The sequence below is a fragment of the Macaca mulatta genome, chromosome 15 (assembly GCF_049350105.2).
Source record: "Macaca mulatta isolate MMU2019108-1 chromosome 15, T2T-MMU8v2.0, whole genome shotgun sequence".
Classification (NCBI taxonomy): domain Eukaryota; kingdom Metazoa; phylum Chordata; class Mammalia; order Primates; family Cercopithecidae; genus Macaca; species Macaca mulatta.
The window spans coordinates 81,407,121-81,428,336 of NC_133420.1; the positions used below are offsets into that span (position 1 = coordinate 81,407,121).

A 21,216-nucleotide genomic window follows, 5' to 3' on the forward strand; every position below is an offset into this window, starting at 1 on the left:
GTTTTCCTTCTTGCCACGCTGGTCATTACTTGCCCCAAGTTTGCCCTCCCCACTAGACTATGAATTTCATGCACTCAGGAACCTTGTCTATATCCTACCTCCTGGTTCATGGAAGACACAAAGAAAATATTTATTGAATTCATCAATAAACTCTTCAAGAGAAAAACTAAAAAAGACAAGGCAGAAAGTACCTAGGATTTTTTTAAATTTCCCATACTACACTGATGTATACCTAGGAATTTTTTGTTTGACTCTTCATACAAACATAGTAAAAACAGCAAAACTGAGGTAGCCTGTTGGATCTGATGTAGACTAAAAAAATATCCAGTCCCTAAAAAACTTCTAGTAGAATAAAAATCAGAATATTAAAAAATTGGTTTGTTATAATGAAGTACACAAGCAATATTCTTAACAATGCTTAAATGCGGTTTCTAGGTGCCACAGGATTGCAACATCCTCTTCTGTTCAAGTACAGGATTGGTACTCTCAGATCCATTACCCACCACCCACTTAAGACCTAAAATGTTTCTGTGCACAATGTAATATACACTTTTAATCATAACCCTAAGTATCACTTGCTCTGAAGAGCCTTAAAGTAAAAGTAAAAGAGAAAACATGGCTTATGTCCCAAGAAAAATAAAATAAGATGTTTTGTTCATCACTTGTACCCTCACTTGCTGAGAACCTATCTTTTAAGCAGAAAGCTAAATAAGCTACATTATTTTTAATCCTTAACTAAAATCCCCCAAATGAGTATTAGTATTCTCACTTTACATTCACTTAAAAAGGGGCTCTGCCGGACGCAGTGGCTCACGCCTATAATCTCAGCACTTTGGGAGGCTGAGGTGGGCAGATCAGGAGTTCGAGACCAGCCTTGCCAACATAGTAACACCCCATCTCTACCAAAAATACAATAATTAGCCAGATGTGGTGGTGTGCGCCTGTAATCCCAGACACTCAGGGGGCTGAGGCAGGAGAATCGCTTGAATCCAGGAGGCGGAGGTTGCAGTGAGCCAAGATCATGCCACTGCACTCCAGCTTGGGCAACAACGTGAGACTCCATCTCAAAAAATCATAACAATAATAATAATAAAATAGTAAAAAGAGTCTCTGACCAATAGATGGACTTTGGCGACACATGGTAGAAAGGGAAGTTTGAGCCAAGGTCGGACAGGCTCCAAAACTGTATTCTCTCCACTATACCTGGCTGCCTCTGGCCAATCATCTAGTAAGGAAGGTCCTTAAAGCCAGAAAGTGACTTAAACTCTCCCAAAAACATTTCGGATGTCATTCTACAGCTTCTTTTCTACCCATCTCACCCTAAGTCAAACATCAGCTCAATGCTGTCCTTATTTTTTAAAAATGATGATGAAACCCATCAGGAAAAGCGCATTGTGACCTTTCACCCTCACTGAGGTTTTGCTCTCAGGACAGTACAAAGGGAAGACAGAATATTTTACATTTTATGTTTTAAAATATATATGAAAAGTAGTTGTAAATAACAAAATGTATTCTCAGAGACCAGTGGAAAACAGTTGCCCTCTCCCGTTTTCTCTTCTCCTCTAATTATGGCAGACATTTTTATGTCAAAGGGAACACTAGGCAGTAGTGAAGGCTTACCCTTTCCATCTCTTTGAAGTCATCATCTAGCTTGGTTCCTTCAGCTCCTCCAACCTTCTCACTCACTTTCTGTAGAAAATAAACACAAAGGAGGATTATTATAAACAGTTTCTTTAAAAAATGTGTTAGACATTTTAAGCACTTTCGCAAATATCATCTAATGTAATCTCACAACCATTCCCTGAGTTACGTGGAGAGTCTCATTTTTATAACAGCAGACTGTGGCTCTGACGGTCTGAACAACTTACTAAAGGCTATGCATCTGGTGGGTATAAAAGCAAGCATTCAAATTTGTATCTTCTGATTTCAACCTCAGTGCTCCTTCCATCAAATAAATCATTATATAACTACCTAATCCTAACATTTTCCTCTTGAAAGTTCTAAAGGACAACAGCACCATACAATAATCATTTCCCTCTGATAATAGATCTAAAATGCTACCTATGTAGAAAATTGCTGTTTCTTCAACCTAGTCCTAAATGGGCTATTGAACAGATAATCACAAACATCTATCAAGCTGTTATAAAAAGAAAAAAGTCTCAGCCCAGCTAATCTTCAGATTTTGTACTATACAAAAGTACTTGTATAGTATAGTCTGTCTCATAAAGCTGTCTACATCCTTATGTACACAAGACAAAACATATGGAAAGTTGTTGAGGGCATTTCTTTGCTACTTGATCATTTTTATCACACATTTTATATTTGTCAAATAACAAATGAAAAGAGTCATTAATCACACGTAAAACTCATGTTCATAAAAATTAGATACACTATTATGTTCTGAAATTGTTCTGAAATAATGATTCAAATTAAACACCAAGGGATCACACAAAATATACTCTGGTTTTATCAAAGACAGAAATACTAAACGTTAATGGCACAAGATTTTTTCATTCCCTTTAAAATACCCTAATTGTAAAGATAGATGCTTTTCCCTAAGCTGTCACTGTATTACATAAAGTTATCACACACAGATATCAAAGTATGATTTTTAATTTCCTTCAATATCAGCTAGGTTAAGGGTCTTTGAGAAGATTCCTACCATGACCAACCCACAGTAAACTCAGCAACAACCTGGTTCACCTCCCTCCAAAGGGCCCCTGGATATCCTGCTCCACCTCGTGGCCAGGAATGCGCTGATATCTCCTTGTTGGGGGGCCTAAGCTGTGTTCCTTACCCCCTCTGTCTGTTCTTCACTTCCACTTCCTGCCATCAGGAAAACTCTCAAAAGAGACCACTCTCGGGACAGCCACGAGTTGGAACTCTACCATCACTCTGGCCCTGCATACCAGATGCCACCCATTCCACCCCATCAGTAGGAATAGGAGAAATATGGCACAGTGGAAGAGCATGACATGGACTGACGCTCCATTCCTTGATAGGAACACAGAGTGGTTATGAAAATTAAATGGCATAAGAATTATAAGAGCATATGTTTGAACCTAACGGTATACAATAAATCCTAGTTCTCATCTCTCACCAATAAAATGTGTATCTGTTTACCGTATCCCAGTTTCTCCCATCAGTTTATTTAACTGTTATTTCATACTCTGAGAAGAAGCTGGCAATTTTCCTTGACATAATACAATCTTAGGTAGATAAAGGGCAATGATTTAAAGTGAAAGGTTATTAAATTTGTATCACTGACAAATACTTTCACTTTCAATTTATCATTTAATATGTATACCCGGAGAACTATATAGAATATATATCATTACTACATTGCAGATGAAAAAAGTGGGGGTTGCATAAAGTACGATACTTGTCTACAGTAGACCTCTTTAGCTAGGAAGAAATAGAAGCAGTTTTTCCAGGAAAAACCCCTAGGAGTTTTTAAATCCACCCAACAGCTCTGAAGAGCTGTCCGTGGTGCTGGCTGTTTCTGTCTGAAGTTCCATTAGACTCAGAAGGCTAGAGGTGTACTCATGCCTTCACTCTTAATTCTTGATATCAGCCCTCTCACTTAACTTGTGCCCTGAGTGATGCTGACTGATGATGCCCTATTTCAGCAGTCTTCACAGATTTAGGATGTGTCTGACATCAATACCACCTAACCTGAAGCCTGTACCAACTGTGATCTTGTTTGTCAGCCAGCTTCTTGGTCTGCATTCGTAAGGGTTTTTACCAAACTAGAAATTGGGTGGGAGGGAGGTTAGAATTCAGTTGAGAACCTATGAGGCCAGGCACAGTGGCTCAAGTCTGTAATCCTAGCATTTTGGGAGCCTGAGGCAGGAGGATCGCTTGAGCCCAGGATTTCCAAGACCAGCCTGGGCAACAAAGTAAGACTCTGCCTCTACAAAAATAAAAATAAATTATTTGAACATGGTAGTGTGCACCTGTGGTCCCAGATACTCTGGAGGCTGAGGTGAAAGAATTGCTTGGGCTCAGGAGGTTGAGGCCACAGTGAGCCATGATTGTGCCACTGCACTCCAGCCTCGGTGACAGTTCAGACTCAGACTCAAAAAAACAAACAAACAACAACAACAACAAAAAAAAACAACCGCCAGTGAGTGGACGAGCATATTCAGGTTTCAGTAAAGGTTATTAATATAATATTATCCGTATCACCAAACCAATTTTTACTGTCACACCGATTCCCTCTCATTTTGCTCAGTGACAGCAGTTTTAGCTCACATGTCAGTTCCCTCTTGTGTCATATTTTTCAAGTACATAGTTTACCACCAAACTTGGGTTAGGAAACTCTAATCTAGTTGAACTCCCACACAATAAAGAAATATTTTCTACAAAACCCCAAATCAATTGTTGTCTCCATTCTACATGACTGTCTCACTATATTCCAAGATTCTTTTTTTGTCAAAGAGAATCACAGATCAACCCCTCATGTGACCTGTGACCTGTGATATTTAATTTCATTTAAAAAACAGACACACAAGGAAACATATAGCTGAGAGACGCCTTCATTAATAGAGAATCCTGGTAACCCTGTGTTAATCATGTTTTGACCAACTCTAGAGAATAAACTATTTCCCTTATCAAAAGCTCACATTTTCAATCCTATATTGTTAAATATAGAGTGATTTTAATTTCCTCTCTTGCATCCATCAACATCGTAGCACCACAGTAGCTAGATCATTCTATCAAATGAGATACTTGGATCCCACTGGCCATTAACAATTCAGAACTAGTCTTGACAACACACTGAGGTCAAGTCATCAATCCATTGGCTTTAACTATTTGGGGTGTGTGTGTGTGTGTGTGTGTGTGTGTGTGTGTGTGTTCAAAAAAGAGAGAGGGAGGAAGAGAGGGAAAGGAAGAAAAAGGGAGGAGTGCCGAAATGAGAATGAGAACAAGAGACAGCTTTTCTCTTCTCTATAAAAGCTGACATTTGAGCTGCTGACAGAGACAGTTCACCGAATATAGTGAATGATGTTAGCAGTTAGACACTGATACTGGCCTGACTGGTTGGTTGATATAAAAAAATTCTTATGTAATTAGATTCCTGGAGGAAAAAGTAATATTAAAAATAACATCTATATTGTTCTCTGGGCTATTTTTCCAAGTCACAAAGGAGCTAAATCTATCAAGGCCCTGAATTAAACATAGTGGACTATGTAACAACTGACTCATTCCTTAGGAGTATGGCAAATATTTTTTCTTCCTTTTCTTTAAATAATGTTATTAAAACTTCCTTTTATTTTATGCATAAGGATCAAGGTAAGGAATACAGGCTCACTGATAATGAATTCTGTTTCTCCTTACCTGGTACCGCTTATTTGATGCTATTATTTTTCCAGCGAGGTGATATCTAAAATTGAGACTTTACAGTACTGAATATTATCTGATGCCACTTAGTACGCTTTAACATATCTGCCATTTGAGAAATTGTTCACCTATTTAAAAGCAAAAGATATGAGAATCAAACAGAACAGTACAAGTGAACCAATATGTCCCCCTATATCATCCAAAAAAACCCTAAAAACAACTCCTAAAAACAAATCCCCTGTACCACCTAAAAGCCTAAAAACACTGATGGTTCAAAACCTTTAAAGGTGCCCATTTAGTACAACATTGAGACTTTATACTTCTAATCTATTACACTTCCCATACACTCTGTATTCCCAACAAACTAAAAATCTCATTTTCCTCTTATTCTTTATTGTCTTCCTCACAAGAGGTATTCAGTAAAGATTGCAAATACTAATGTAAAGATGACTTAGAGGCAGCATAAACCAAGGCAAATAAGACTGCCCACCTCATTCTGGGATGGTATTTCAAATAGCTCAATTTTCAAAAAAGAAAATAACTAATACAATCAACTCACGCTTTAAATTAAAAGTCTTAATTTTAAGCCTGCAGTATCGGACATCTTGTGCTACATTTTTTCCTATACCAAATAAGAAAAATGTCAAAGACAACCACCAGCCAGAGATAGCTTAAATAAATGACTACTGTTTTCAGCCCAAAGGATGCTGTCCTGCTTTCCAATAATGACTCATCCTCCCCCAGTTAGCTGTCACCTCTATGCAGAAGACATTCCATCCTCTAGGGGTGGCTCTGATTCTTCCCAGCATTGTGTTTCATTTACTAAATGCTTAAGAGCCAACTACTGTGCCTACAAACTGCCATTTATAAAGGTCTCCTTGAAAATCGCATCATCAGTGAAATTCAATAGACTTAAGACCAAATTTATTCATGCCTCCCACATTGCCAGTTTATTTACCTCTGAATTTCCCTGATTTTGTTCAGCCACTATTCATCATGCAAAGCCAGGTTTCCTTACCATCCACCAAATGTGCTGTTTGTTCCCTCTGCTTTGTACCTGAAAGTATTTCCCTTTTCTAATCTTCAAATTCTACCAGTTGCCAAAAACGCCCACCCAGATGACATCTTCTCCATCATCTGTGACTCCCCATCCGAACTGGAAGTTATCGCACTTCCTCTGCACTCTTAATGAGACATCATCTGTTGGATTACCTGGAATGAACTACTCCATGAGTAAAACTGCTGAGCGTATTTGCTCATATGAACTGTAAGCTGCTAACGGAAGAGATCATCTATCATAGGTTCTTTTATTTGAAAATGTCTGAGTCTTCAGTAATTAACATAGTGCTTGAAGAGCAGAGCAGAAAATATTTATCTCAATGAATTATTCTAAAACTAAAAATTGCATGTAAATTAAATAAGGACCCTTAACTATGAGTCAGCATTGGTCTGTATTTCTTAAGAGTTTAATCTCCAGTCCAAAGTATATCTTTTACTCTATCAACAACAGGGAAAGAGCAAGAAAATTCAACAAACTATGATGTATGACATTTTAGTTACAGCCAAGGCTAAAGAAAATTCTATCTTCGTTGTAACTATTCTGCATTCATCCACTAAATGACTTTCATTACAACTGCAACTAGCATTAATGACTTAATTCTTTTCATTAATCCTGGTGCCATCTAAATACATGTATTTTAGTTTATATGCATATGCACATATTTGTATATATAAACATACACAAATGTTGGCAAGTGTGTTTTTGTGTGTATACTCACATACATTTGATGGAAAATAAATATAATACTTTTCCAAAATACTTTTTTGAAAAATCACCATAATTTTAAGTATAGCACCATTTGTTTACTCATATTAAAACAGAATTACTTTAATTAACATTCTATAAATTAAGTATGCATAAGTTTGAAGAGTAGAAATCAGAATTCATAGAGTATCCTGCCTAATCTGCATTATGGGGCAATCCATAAAATTATTTATTTATATGTACAAAGAAATACCAATGACAATTCAGTAAATGAGAGTCACTTTAGGCAAGCTTTTTAAAAATTGGATTTAGAGTCAAGAGACATGAATTCCAGTCTTGGAAATGTCACCTAATAGTTGTGTGAAAAAGAAAACACCTAACCTCTTGCTGCCTCAATTTCTTCACCTGAGCAATGAAAACCAACATCATCTAACACTGACTCTGTTTTTAGAATTAGATGAGAAAATATGTGTAAAAGGCCTTTGTCAACTATCAAAGAGCATAATTTAAATAAGGGATTATTATTCCTTAATAAGCAGTCTTAAACGAAAGATGGAATTTTAAACTATTATATACATTTAGCAAAAAAATCTAAATGTAATTTAAGTGTATTATTAAAGAACAACATTACTTAATGCACAAGCTCTTTAGAAAGACATAATAACTAGCCCTGTAGGGCACTACTGTATTCTCAATATTTATAGAAAGGCATCACCTCTGATAATAAATAAAAGACCATCCTCTGACTCTGTGCGAAAGCTCTTTGTTATTCTTCGTTATTTAGTAAAGTACTAAAACATTTAAAAATACAATACAATACGTGATGACATATCAAATATTTAGAGGGAAAAAGAAGAGTGAAATTTCAGCAGTATTCTTTTGGTATTTGGCTAAATACACATAGATCTTGTTTTTCCAGATGGTGGTATCCCCATGTATAATAGACAGGGTGGATTCACTTTACGCAATGTATGTCTCACACTAGTCTTTCTCAGCTGTCATTAAGTTGGAATGCTTAAATGCCATGATGTTTTGAAAATGGATTTCAAAAAATACATATTTATTTTCCTATCCAGAAATTTAGCATTTTCTTAGAAAATGAGTAAAGGCATTCTGTCTATCTAAATTGAGATAATTTTATTTCTCACTATCAAAAAATTGTATATTTAAGAAAATTGGAAAGTTTCCTTTTATATAATATAAAAAACAGTGATGTTCCCACAAATTCAACAGGATGAAGACTGATTTTCTTTGAATATCTAGAGCTAAAAACTTTAAAACAAGTTTGAGTGAGTTAAGTACTTGGCCTTTTTCCCAGCTTCCAGCCTATTTTGTTCCTTGCCAAACACTTTATGGAAAATGCAGAAATTGATTTGTATGATGCTATGATTGTTTCTGGTGTGGTTCACTGGGGTTAAAAGTAATAACTTTTTCAGCCCCATTTCCCCAAGATGAAAAATTCCCATAGACTATGGGGCAAATTATTTACATCCTTCAAAAGAAGTTGGAAAAATTTATGATAGAGGGATCATACAGAGATTTCAGCTCCTTCCTGGAAAGATGGTTTATAACTACCCATAGTTTCATTTGCAAGGTTTCCTGTTTTTGTATTACAGAAAATTTTTTGAGTATATACAATGTGCTGAACAAAAAATAACTGGCATTTCTCTATTTTTCAACTCCCCCAAATAATTTAGTTCATCATCGGATAAGGGGCAATTTAAGAGGGCAGTTCAGCAAGCAGGGATGATATTTCCATAGTTTCCCATCCCTGGCAATAGGAAAAAATTTTATACATTTTCATAGTCCACTGCAATAACCCATTGAAGTTACACAAAATATAAAAAGACAGTGTCTGCTAATAACAGACTCTAAGACTTGAGGTCTGATTTATGCCATGTAGTAGTTTTTTGAATTCTATTTAAAGCTAGTCATAAATCCCCTTGAGAAAAAAAAAAAAAAAAAAAAAAGCAACTCATAAAGAGGAAAAAAAAAGTGCTAGTAATTACTTTGGGATTTCTGAGCTGGTTACTAAGTGGTCTAGAACCTAATGCTTGATGACTCAGTTGATAAGTCCAAAGCAAGTCAATCAGGATTTCTCATTTGTTAAGAGAAAGTTTCTGGCTAGCCCCTTTCTACTAACCAATTTTGTGAATTGAAATTACAAACTACCCTGGGCCTATGTCCTCATCCACAAAATGGGGCCAGAACAGGGTGGGCCTGGGTAATCAGGAGAGTTCTAAGATACATTACAACTATAAATTTCATGCTTATTTCTGTGATGGTGAGTTGCATGCATCAACTTCACAAGTCTACAGTATCCAGTTGTTCAACCAAACTAAAGCAATAGCTGTGAAGCTGTTTTGTGGAAATGGTTAACATCTACAATCTGTTGACTTCCAGTAAAGAAGATTATCCTTCATAATGTGGGTGAGCCTCATCCAATCAATGGAAAAGCCCTAAGGACAAAGCTGAGCTGACTTTGAGGAAGAAGGAATTCTGCCTCAAGACTGAAGCATCAGCTTCTGACCAAGAGTTTCTGAGCCTGCTGACCTGACCTGCAGATTTCTGACTTGTCAAACATAACCGCATGAGGAAATTCCTTGAAATAAAATTCTCTCTCTCTTTCTCTCTCTCTCTCTATATATACACACACACACATATATATACATACACACATATGTATACATATGTATATATATATGCATGCATATGTATGTGTGTATGTATATCCATGTATCACTGTTCTGTTTCTCTGGAGAACCCTAACTGCTACAATTTCTACCTGCTGCAGTACTATTTATAGCATAACACAGGCAGACCATATATTAGGAAAGGGAGGAAAAGAGAAAGTACTATGCAAGGTGCTTAAAAAGAAAATGCTATGACACATTTTTTTTTTTTTCAGATTAGGGTTATTTTGGTACAAGTTCCATTCTTTAGAAAAAAAGACACAAAAACATGTTAAGATTAAACCCACCAAATGGAATGAATATAGCAGCACTCAAATTGAATGCCTACTATATACCTGGGACTTTGCAAGCACTGAAGGTTTTAAATGCAAATAAAATAGGCACATGCTGTCTGGGAACCTGCAGTTTTGTTTAGGTGACTGTATATATAAACAAATCATTTCAATACAATGGTGTACATACATTAACAAAAGTACAGAGTTCATCATGGACAATTAGAACATAGCTGAGAGAGAAGAGTAGGCTGGGGAAAGCTTCCTGTAGGCTGGGCTGATTCTGAAAGGAATTAGTAAGCCAGATGAACAGACATGGGATCGGGAAGAAGCTTTATTACATAGAAGTTTCTATATGACAAAAAGCAAACAAGCAACAAATGTAGCATATGCACAGGAGAGTGCATATATTTCAGTGTTGTCAGAGCTCAGAGGTGACTGCTCAGGGAGAACATGCATCCAGAGTACAGTTGTGAGTCAAGGAAGGAACCCTGAGCATCAATAACAATTAAAGATGAAGCAGGGAAAGAACCAAAGAAACCGACCAAAACCAAAAAACAGAAAGTAAAGGGAAAATCAGGAAAGAACAAGGTCACAACATTCAAAGAAGTTTCCCTAATGAGTATAAGCAAGCCCAGAGGATGGGCAAGGAGGTAGCAGTAGGGTGCGGCTGAAACAATCTTTTCAGAGTCATTAGAGTAACAGAGTCTGATAGCTTCCGGCAGTGCAAACTGCATATATGTGATGTAGGTTAATACAATGGGCTTAGAGACAAAATAAGCATGATCCAAAAGACACTAGGAATCAGGTAATAGGAACTACATCCCCATATTATTTTTCTCAGATAAATTTTATTTGTTCATTTACTTTTTAAAATTGTTTTAAATTATACTTTAAGTTCTGCGATATATGTGCAGAACATGCAGGTTTGTTACATAGGTATACATGTGCCATGGTGGTTTGTTGCACCAATCAACCCGTCATCTACATTACGTATTTCTCCTAATGCTATCCCTCCCCTATCCCCCAATCCCTCGACAGACCCTGGTGTGTGATGTTCCCCTCTCTGTGTCCATGTGTTCTCAAAGTTCAACTCCCACTTACGAGTGAGAACATGTGGTGTTTTGTTTTCTGTTCCTGTGTGAGTTTGGTAAGATTGATGGTTTCCAGCTTCACCCATGTCCCTGCAAAGGACATGAACTCATCCTTTTGTATGGCTGCATAGTATTCCATGGTATATACGTGCCACATTTTCTTTATCCAATCTATCATTGATGGGCATTTGGGTTGGTTCCAAGTCTTTGCTATGGTAAACAATGCTGCTCTGTTCATTTCCTCATGTTTTTGTGTACAATATTGCCCTCTTCCATCTCACTTTCTGCCTACAGAAATATCATTTGGAACCACAGGAAATGCTCATGATAAGTACAGTAATTGATGGCTGCAGGGCTCTAAGACTTGGACAGTTTTTTCCCATCCATTCAAGGTAGGCATTTCAGCTTTGCAGAAAGCCAACATCAGGGACAGACTGCAAGCTGATGGATATTTGAATATATCTGAGAGACTTCCTACATGTATTTCACACCTCAGTATAGTCAGTTCTCCATATAGCATTTTATGTCACCAAATGTGGCAGTGAAGCTCTATCCTGAGATAAATGTTCTTCCTTCCTAAGCCAAAGGAAGCTACTGGCACCATGCTCATAGATGCAATAATAAATCATAAGCTTTACCTTAGCTAACAATAAGAAAGAGATATAAAGAGACTGCAGAGGTAGTCATAAAAGTGGATCGGCTACCAGGGGGCATGCAAGAAGAGACCCCAGACAGAAAAATCACTGACTTCTCTATGGAGGAAATAAAAGTCCTGTTACTGAGAAATTAGGACCAAAAATATAACCACACAAAACTCCCAGAAAGAAGGATTCCTGTCTGAGGTATGAAATTTGAAAATTAATATCTGTGGTAATTCTATGATCTAAATCAAAAAATGTAAAAAGCCTCCTAATGACAGGGCAGACATACATATCCATTCATCCATACATACACAAACACATTTCATTTATAATCTTGGGCTGAATGTCCTGAATGCTAAGCAGCTCATCACCGCCTAAGAAGGCTATGCACTGACAGATGCTCCACTTTGCTTCCACCCCAAGCCGTGAGGTCTGCTGCCTGCACTGCAGCTGACTCCCTGCTGATAAACAATACAGGCTTATGCTGAATCAGACAAGAAATTGTGGAGGCTCCCCTACTACACAAATTCCTGGCTTGTTTTCTTCGCACAGTCTCAGGTATCAGAACTGTACTTGTCCTCTGCCCCCACAGAGTATAAGTATGTAACACGAAAGGCTGCTGCAATAGATGAAACATATATGCAGAGTAATGTCACTGAATCCCACACCACCTACCTGCTAACTTAAGCTCTTCCTTCCCATTACGCTTTCCACGTATGGACAGAGCTGCCAGCTTTATCTTTCCATTTCCTACTGCCTCAGTCAACTCTGTGCCAATAGAGTTGTCCCTCATTGTATGCAGGGGATTGTTCTGGAACCTAGAATCCCTGTGCCTACCAAAATCTTACATACTCAAGTCCCTCAGCTGGCCCTGTAGAACTCACATATACAAAAAGTTGGTTCTCTGCACAGGCAGGGCTCACATCCCATGAATATTATATATTCCATCCACGTTTGGTTGAAAAAAAAAATCCGTGCATAAGCGGACCCCATAGTTCAAATCAGTATTGTTCAAGGGTCAACTGTAGTTATATGTCACACTCTTACATAAATACAAATCTCATACATGCACACACACAAATATATAGGGAGCATTTTATAAATAACAGACATTTCTGGATTTTCTATAGATTTAGCGTGCTTATACTCATACACTAAACTGAAGACAGGCGCTAAGTACTATTGCAGGATTCCAACCCAGCACTAATGGCTTTCTTTTCTTTCAAGTTTCTGCCTAGTGCTTTTCAAGCCATGTGGAAGACTTGCTCTTGAATGAGTTGACTGCTTGCAGAGCTCTGATGAAAATGTGTCAAAAAACAAAATACAGAAAGGACACAGGAAACAGTCTCCTTTTAACTCTGCTTAGGCTTAGTAATGTGCTAATGTCAACATCTGCCAGTGAGTGGTAGGTAGCGAATATCAGGATTCTAGGAGGCTGTCCTTTTAGTTGGTCAAGTGAGATCTGAGAGGAAGAGATAGAGGAATATTTAGAAAGAAAAGACTTTTAAGAGACTGGCTACCCCTTCTCATGATGTGGCAAAAGTGAAGCAGAATATGTACCAGGAAGGGAGCCCGAAGGCAGCACTTTTGAAGTTACTTGTCCTTTAGCTCTGGAATGTAGGGGAAAGAAGATAAAATGCATTACTTTGTAAATATATAATTTATATCCCATAAAAGGTTCATCCACTTAAAGTATACAATCCAGTGATTTTTAGTGTATTTACAGAGTTATGTAATCATCACCATACTCTAATATTAGACCACTTTCATCATATCAAAAAGAATTTTTTTACAGCATTCACTGCCCAGGCTCCTTCCCCCAACTCCACCCCACCCTTGGTAACCACACATATACTTCTGTCTCTATGGATTTACCTACTATGGTTTACCTACTATGTTTTATATAAATGAAATAATATAATTATGTGGTGTTTTGTCTCTGGCTTGTTTCACATAACATAATGTTTTGAAGGTTCCTCATGTTGTGACATACATCACTGCTTCATTCCTTTTATGGCTGAATAATATTTCATTGTATAGATAATCCATACTTTGTTTATTCATTCAACTGTTGATGGACATTGTGTGCTACTTACTAGGTTGATAACTGTGGGCAAACTGTCTTACCTCTTAACTTTTCTAATATGTGGATAAATAAAAGCTACCTCACAGGGCAGTTATACATGAAGTTATGTGAAGACTGTACAATATAATTGAGTAAGTGCTTTGTCAACTGTAAAGTACTTCACCAATGCAAGAGATTAGTGTCAATCTATGAGCACCAATATATGTCCTGTTACCTAAGAACAAGGTGATATCATATGAAAACTCACGGATATGGTAACTATAAACTTCCAAAATGCTTCTGCCTCAGACAAACATGTGGCTGAAGGAGGAAGCACAGATACTTTCCAAAAATCCAGGTAAATTAAAAGGTTGAGGGCAATTAGTCTAAAGGGTGTCATTCCAGATGATCTTGAAAAGCAAAATAATGTGCCTGTGGACACCTGTTATGGAGTGATGAACTTGAGATTTACATTTCAAAATGCAATTCTCTACTGAGAGTGCACTTTCTAGAAGGGACCTATATTAAGTTTTCTTATCAAATCAACTCAGGTTACAAGAGCTCTTTAGTACACTGGTTCACTGAGCTGGCAAGCAGAGGTTAAGGGAATGTGAGAGGGAAATAAACACATTCACTAGCCTATGCAGTCTAGTTTTGTTTTGTTTTGGCAAAACGAAGGATTACACTTTTGATGTGGGGTGAAGGTTGTAGGAATGAGGAGGTCTGACCACCCATCAAAAAAGAATCACTGCAGAAGCAAACTTATGATTTGATGGGAAGATATCATCCCACAGGTACATACTTGTGCTGAAGAGTGAGGAAGGCAGCAGCAGTAAGAACTGCTGAGGACGTGGGGAGTGAAGTGACCAGGTGTGCTATGTTCAGACAGCCAGGTGTTACAGAGAGAGGACTGAAACCCAGGTCCCCTGATTCCAAACCCAATCAAAATTCTGTTTCCAGGAAAGGATCTATTTGGGTTGGCTATAATCAATATGCAACTTCAGTGTGCAAAAATCTTTTAAATTTTTAAAAATTTGCTTCTTATATCTGTTTATATTGTTAAAAGCTGTTGGTAAACACTTTCTTGGAAATGAACAAGAATTGATTAAAATCAATTAGGCTTTAATGTCCTTCAATAATAAATCCATAATCTCCTTCCTTTGCCTATAGGCCTATTGAATCACATTATTACTAGGCCAATTATACTCTTCCCCATGAAGACTTCCAAACCCCTTTGTGCTCCCATGGCCCCTTTTAGATAGTATTGTTAGATAGTATTTTAAAGTATCGTTGTTTATATGCATGTCTCTACAAATTTTTTGAGTTCCTGCAAGGCAGTGATTTTGATCTTGTTCATCCCTCTTTCCCAGTGCCTAGTGCAGGCCTGATACATGCTCCAGAATATATCAGCAGACAAGGAGGCAGTGGAACAGTATACCAACCTCTATACTAATTTGTTCTGCTTATTCTTCCTTTAACTTCCAATTTCTAATTAATTCTCTTTGATATCATTCCCCTAAACCATCATTGTATTTGTCTTTTCCTCTTTCCCACCAAATATACCTCTTGCACTGGCAAACCTTGAGGGCAAAAGTCAGTTCCAGGAAAAAAAAGTAACTAACAACTCCGGTCACAATCTCCCAACAGCACTACCTTAACAGTTTATGTTTTAAAGGGTAATATTAATGTGCTGCTATGATTGTTGTTGAGAATATGATGAAGTCTGAAAAAAGAGTGAAAGTGAGTTGGCCTACTCAACGCTCATGTCATTTAAAACAGTCATGATCAGACATAACATGACAGTCAAATGTGTTGTCTTTTTTATATGCTTGTTTCCCTTCCACAGTATCTCCTCCTCCGCCATCACAGGTCAGAACCTGACTACCTTGTAATTTCTGCCACTTGTTCATTTAAAAATAGTCACTGAATATCTTTTGTATGTCAGGCACTGAGGATACTGTGAGGAGGATGTGCAAAGGCCCAGGGGTAAATAGGGAAAGCATGGCTCCTCCAAGAGACCAGCACCAATGAAAATCAGAGAGGAAGGGAGAGAGCACTTGAGATGAAGCTGAAGACACTGGCAAAAGCCAGAACCTGCAAGCCCCTTTGGACGAAACAAAGGCTTCCATCCTAACAGCAATGAGGGAGTCTATTAAGTCAGCTTGGGCTGTCATAACAAAATACCAGAGACCAGGTAGCTTAAACAACAGCAATTTACTTTCTTGTGATTCTAGAACTAGAAGCCTAAAATAAGGGTGCCAACGTGGTTGGTTTTTGGTGAAGGCTCAATTCCTGGCTTGCATGTGGCTGCCTTCGCCTTCTCACTGTGTCCTCACATAAACCTTCCTCTGTGGTTGTGTGGAGAGAGAAAGATGCTCTCTCTTTCTCTCTCTCTCTCTCTGTGTCTCTGTCTCTGTCTGTCTCTCTCTTTCTCTCTCCCCCCCCCCCCCGCCTCCCTCCCTCTTCCTCGTCTTATAAGGGCATGAATTCCATCAGCAGTGTCCTACCCTCATGAACTCATATAACCTTAAATACCTCCCAAGGGCCCCATCTCCAAATACCATCACATTAGGCATTAGGGCTTCAACATATATTTGGGGGAACACAAACATTCAGTCCATAGCAGGGAGAAACATAACATTTATAATTTTAAAACATCACTCTAGATATACTTAGTGCAAAGCCACTCAGCCAAATAACAGCTTGGCATAACCAAAGGACACTGCTTTAGGAAAAGGTATCATTCCTACCATAAGGGCTATACAACGTTTTGCTTTCATCTGCAGAACCAGAGTCGTGACTGTCGCAAGGCTGGCATGCACAAGAACATATGGCTCTCTCCAAAAGTTTTGCATGCCTCAAGTCCCAAATCTGCTAATAAAAACATCCTGTTCTCTAAGTAAGCTTAAGTGTGCACTTACTTAAAAAATTGTTTCTATCCTTTTGTTTTGGTTCCTCTCCTTACACAGCATATTAAAATCTTCAGTGAGATTTAATTTTCTGAAGTCTAAGAGAAATTTTCCCAATGAATTATAGTTTCCTGAAAATTTTGCCACTTTGTTGAATTACCATCCATTCACGTCATATTTAGAGCAACTTAGAGTATGTTTGACCTGTCATTTAAAATTCAGGAGAGTATCTTCAACAGATGCAGAAAAGGCCTTTGATTAAATTCAACACCCCTTCATGCTAAAACACTTAATAAACCAGGTATTGACTGAATGTATCTCAAAATAGTAAGAGCTATTTATGACAAGCCCACAGCCAATATCATACCGAATGAGCAAAAAGCTGGAACCATTCACTTTGAAAACCAGCACAAGATAAGGATGCCCTCTTTCACCACTCCTATTCAACACAATATTGGAAATGCTGGCCAGGACAATCAGGCAAGAGAAAGAAATAAAGCGTATTCCAACAGGAAGAGAGGAAGTCAAACTGTCTCTGTCTGTAGATTACATGATTGGATATTTACAAAACCCCATCATCTCAGCCCAAAAACTCCTTAAGCTGATAAGCAACTTCAGCAGTCTTAGGATTAAAACAAAATCAATGCGCAAAAAATCAAAAACATTCCCATACACTAATAATAGACAGAGAGCCCAATCATGAGTAAACTCCCATTCACAATTGCTACAAAGAGAATAAAAAACCTAGGAATACAACTCACAAGGGATGTGAAGGACCTCTTCAAGAAGAACTACAAGTCACTGCTCAAGGAAATAAGAGAGGACACAAACAAATGGAAAAACATTTCATGCTCATGGATAGGAAGAATCAACATCGTGAAAATGGCCATGCTGCCCAAAGTAATTTATAGATTCAGTGCTATTACCATCAAACTACCACTGACTTTCTTCACAGAATTAGAAAAAACTACTTCAAATTTCACACAGAACCAAAAAAGAGCCTGTATAGCCAAGACAATCCTAAGCAAAAACAACAAAGCTGGAGGCATCACACTACTTGACTTCAAACTATACTACAAGACTACAGTAACCAAAACAGCATGGTACTCATACCAAAACAGATATATAGACCAATGAACAGAACACAGACCCCAGAAATAACACCACACATCTACAACCATCTGATCTTTGACAAACCTGACAAAAATAAGCAATGGAGAAAGGATTCCCTATTTAATCAACGATTTTGGGAAAACTGGCTAGCCATGTGCAGAAAACTGAAACTGGACCCCTTCCTTACACCTTATACAAAAATTAACTCAAGATGGATTAAAGATTTAAACATCAGACCTAAAACCATAAAAACCCTAGAAGAAAACCTAGGCAATACCACTCAGGACATAGGCATGGCAAAGACTTCATGACTAAAACACCAAAAGCAATGGCAACAAAAGCCAAAACTGACAAATGGGATGTAATTAAACTAAAGAGCTTCTGCACAGCAAAAGAAACTATCATCAGAGTGAACAGGCAACCTACAGAATGGGGGAAAATTTTTGCAATCTACCCATCTGACAAAGGGCTAATATCCAGGATCTACAAGGAATTTAAACAAATTTACAAGAAAAATCAAACAATCCCATCAAAAAGTGGGCAAAGGATTTAAACAGAAACTTTTCAAAAGACAACATTTATGCAGCCAACAAACATATGAAAAAAAGCTCATCATCACTGGCCATTAGAGAAATGCAAATCAAAACCACAGTGAGATACCATCTCATGCCAGTTACCATGATGATTATTAAAAGTCAGGAAACAACAGATGCTGGAGAGGATATGGAGAAACAAGAATGCTTTTACACTGTTGGTGGGAGTGTAAAATTATCATTATGGAAGACAGTGTGGCAATTCCCCAAGGAGCTAGAAGTAAAAATACTATTTGACTCAGCAATCCCATTGCTGAGTATATACCGAAAGGATTACAAATCATTCTACTATAAAGATACATGCACACGTATGTTTATTGCGGCACTATTCACAGTAACAAAGACTTGGAACCAACCCAAATGCCCATCAATGACAGACTGGATAAAGAAAATGTGGCACATATGCACCATGGAATACTATGTAGCCATAAAAAATAATGAGTTCATGTCCTTTGCAGGGACATGGATGAGGATGGAAACCATCATTCTCAGCAAACTAAAACTAGAACAGAAAACCAAACACTGCATGTTCTCACTAATAAGTGGGAGTTGAACAGTGAGAACATATGGGCACAGGGAGGGGAACATCACACACTGGGGCTTGTCGGGGGTGGGGGCCAAGGGGAGGGATAGCATTAGGAGAAATATCTAATGTAGATGGCAGATTGATGGGTGCAGCAGACCACAATGACACATGTATACCTATGTAACAAATCTGCATGTTCTGTACATGTATCCCAGAACTTATAGTATAATAAAAATAAATACATACATAAACAATTTTTTAAATTAAACAATTTAAAAAAAGAATTCAGAAGAGTATCTTTAAGTAGAAGGTTTTAGATACCACTACCATTCTGCTGGAAGAGTAAGTTATATTATGAAGCACAAAATAATGGAGGAAAAGCCACTTTTGATTTAATTGCTGTGGTACATCATCTTTTCTATTAGTTGAATACATATACCCTTCCTTTATTCTCATAGTGAATCCATTTTCCTCAGGATATGAGGAACGTGCCAACGTAGAAACCAGATTTTAAGAACCACAAGAGTCAGGTTCCTGACGAATTCCTGAATTCAAGGAGGAAGACTAGTTTCACACAGAAATCTGGTACATTATTTCAAACTCAAAAATGTAAATACCAAGCTTTTAAAAAGCAAACATTTTGCCATATTTATTACAGATATTTTCAAATAAAGAAATAACATGTAACAAATACAATGAAAGCCCCTTTTATGCTCCCTGTCTTCCCTGGGATAACCATTCTCCTTCCCAATGGCAGTTTTATTTTTTTACTGCCCACATGTCTGTCTTAGTCTGGAGTCCTCCAAAGCAGAACCTGGAATGAGGATGAAGGGACAGCAGATTATCTGGGTGATGGTTCCAGCAAACAGAGGGAAGGAGCCAGAAGAGAAGGGCAGGTCAGAGAAAGGCAAGGTCAGTAAAGGGTATGTTCTGGAGCCGGTCACTAAATTAGGCAAAACGGCTGAACTGTGCTGGGTCCCTGTGAGGGAACATGAAGAACATGCCTCAGCACAGTTCCTTGCATGAAGAGGAAGATATGGAAATCATCATCCACTGATTCACATTCCCAGTGGTTGTGGCTAACTCCAGTGTGTTAATCCCTATGTTTCAGGCTGCCCCCAGGAAGAGCTGAAGTTCCAACGCACAGGAATAACTCCTGAGGCAGGAAAGTCAGAGGTGGCCTTCAGGCAGCTATCCACCAAGCTTGGGCTGGAGGGCATGGCCCTGGGCACATAGATCACCTGTACTGCAGAAACTGGCAAACGTTTTTAGTAAAGGAGCAAATAGAAATATGTTAAAACTTGAGGGTCAGGTGGAGTCTATGTAACATGTTTTGGTTGTTTTTACACTTCTGAAATGTAAACATCATTCTTAGCTTGTGAGCTGTTCAAAAACAGCCCATGGGTCCCATTCAGCTTACATACTTTAGATAGCTGACACCTGTGCTAAGGCATCCATAAACAACAAAAACTTATTTGCTGTTTTTTAACTTACATAAACAGTATATAATATTATACAGTATACAACCTCCTGTAACTTGCTACCCATCAAACTTATATATGTTGCTCTCCATAGAGACAGACTATTCATCTTAACTGCTGCATCGTGTTCCACTATAAGACTACATTAACATTTACTTCTCCATTTCCTCACTGATGTATATTTGGGTTGTTTTATGATTTTCACTATTACAAAAAGTGCAGCAACAAGCACCTCTCTACGAATGTCTCCTGCTGCTCATGAGTGAGAGTTTTCCTTGGAATCTATAACTTGTAGTATAATTACTGTGTCTAGTGTGTGACTATATAATCTTCAACCTATTTTGTTACTGCTACATTCCTCCCCAAAGGAATTATACCAATTTATAGTCCTACCTGCAGTTTACCAAAATTTCTGTTTCTCCACATCTTCCCCAATATGTCAGACTTTTTAATTTTTGCAAATCTGATGGTCATAAGTTTATGTTACATCATTATTTTAAATGTCATATTCCTGACAGGTGGAATATCTTTAATGCTAACCGATCTTCTCTGCTTCCTATTTTATAGCCTGCCTAGGCATATCATGCATCTATTTTTTGTTGTTGCTGCTACTGTTGGTTGTTCTGCTATTGGGTTGTCTCTTCTTATTCATGTGTTGTGTAGTAGTTCTTCATACCCCTTCTATTTTTAAACGTTCTAGTTCACTATGATTATGCTGGGT

At 37.8% G+C, this 21,216-nt stretch overlaps 1 protein-coding gene across 2 annotated transcripts in view; it reads right to left on the reverse strand.

Annotated features, from left to right (window-relative positions):
* SH3GL2 (SH3 domain containing GRB2 like 2, endophilin A1) overlaps positions 1 to 21,216 on the reverse strand; it is a 226,215-nt gene that overhangs the window by 49,679 nt on the left and 155,320 nt on the right. Inside the window, exons 1-2 of one of the 2 annotated variants that reach the window (XM_028835144.2) lie at positions 12,484 to 12,557; positions 1,621 to 1,689 (exon numbers count right to left, since the gene is read on the reverse strand). In XM_028835144.2, the coding sequence (XP_028690977.1) occupies positions 1,621 to 1,629 (9 nt within the window). In that variant the 5' untranslated portion in view covers positions 1,630 to 1,689; positions 12,484 to 12,557. Of the gene's footprint in view, positions 1 to 1,620; positions 1,690 to 12,483; positions 12,558 to 21,216 lie in introns of those variants that run through there. The other variant, XM_015117643.3, reaches the window with a different exon arrangement.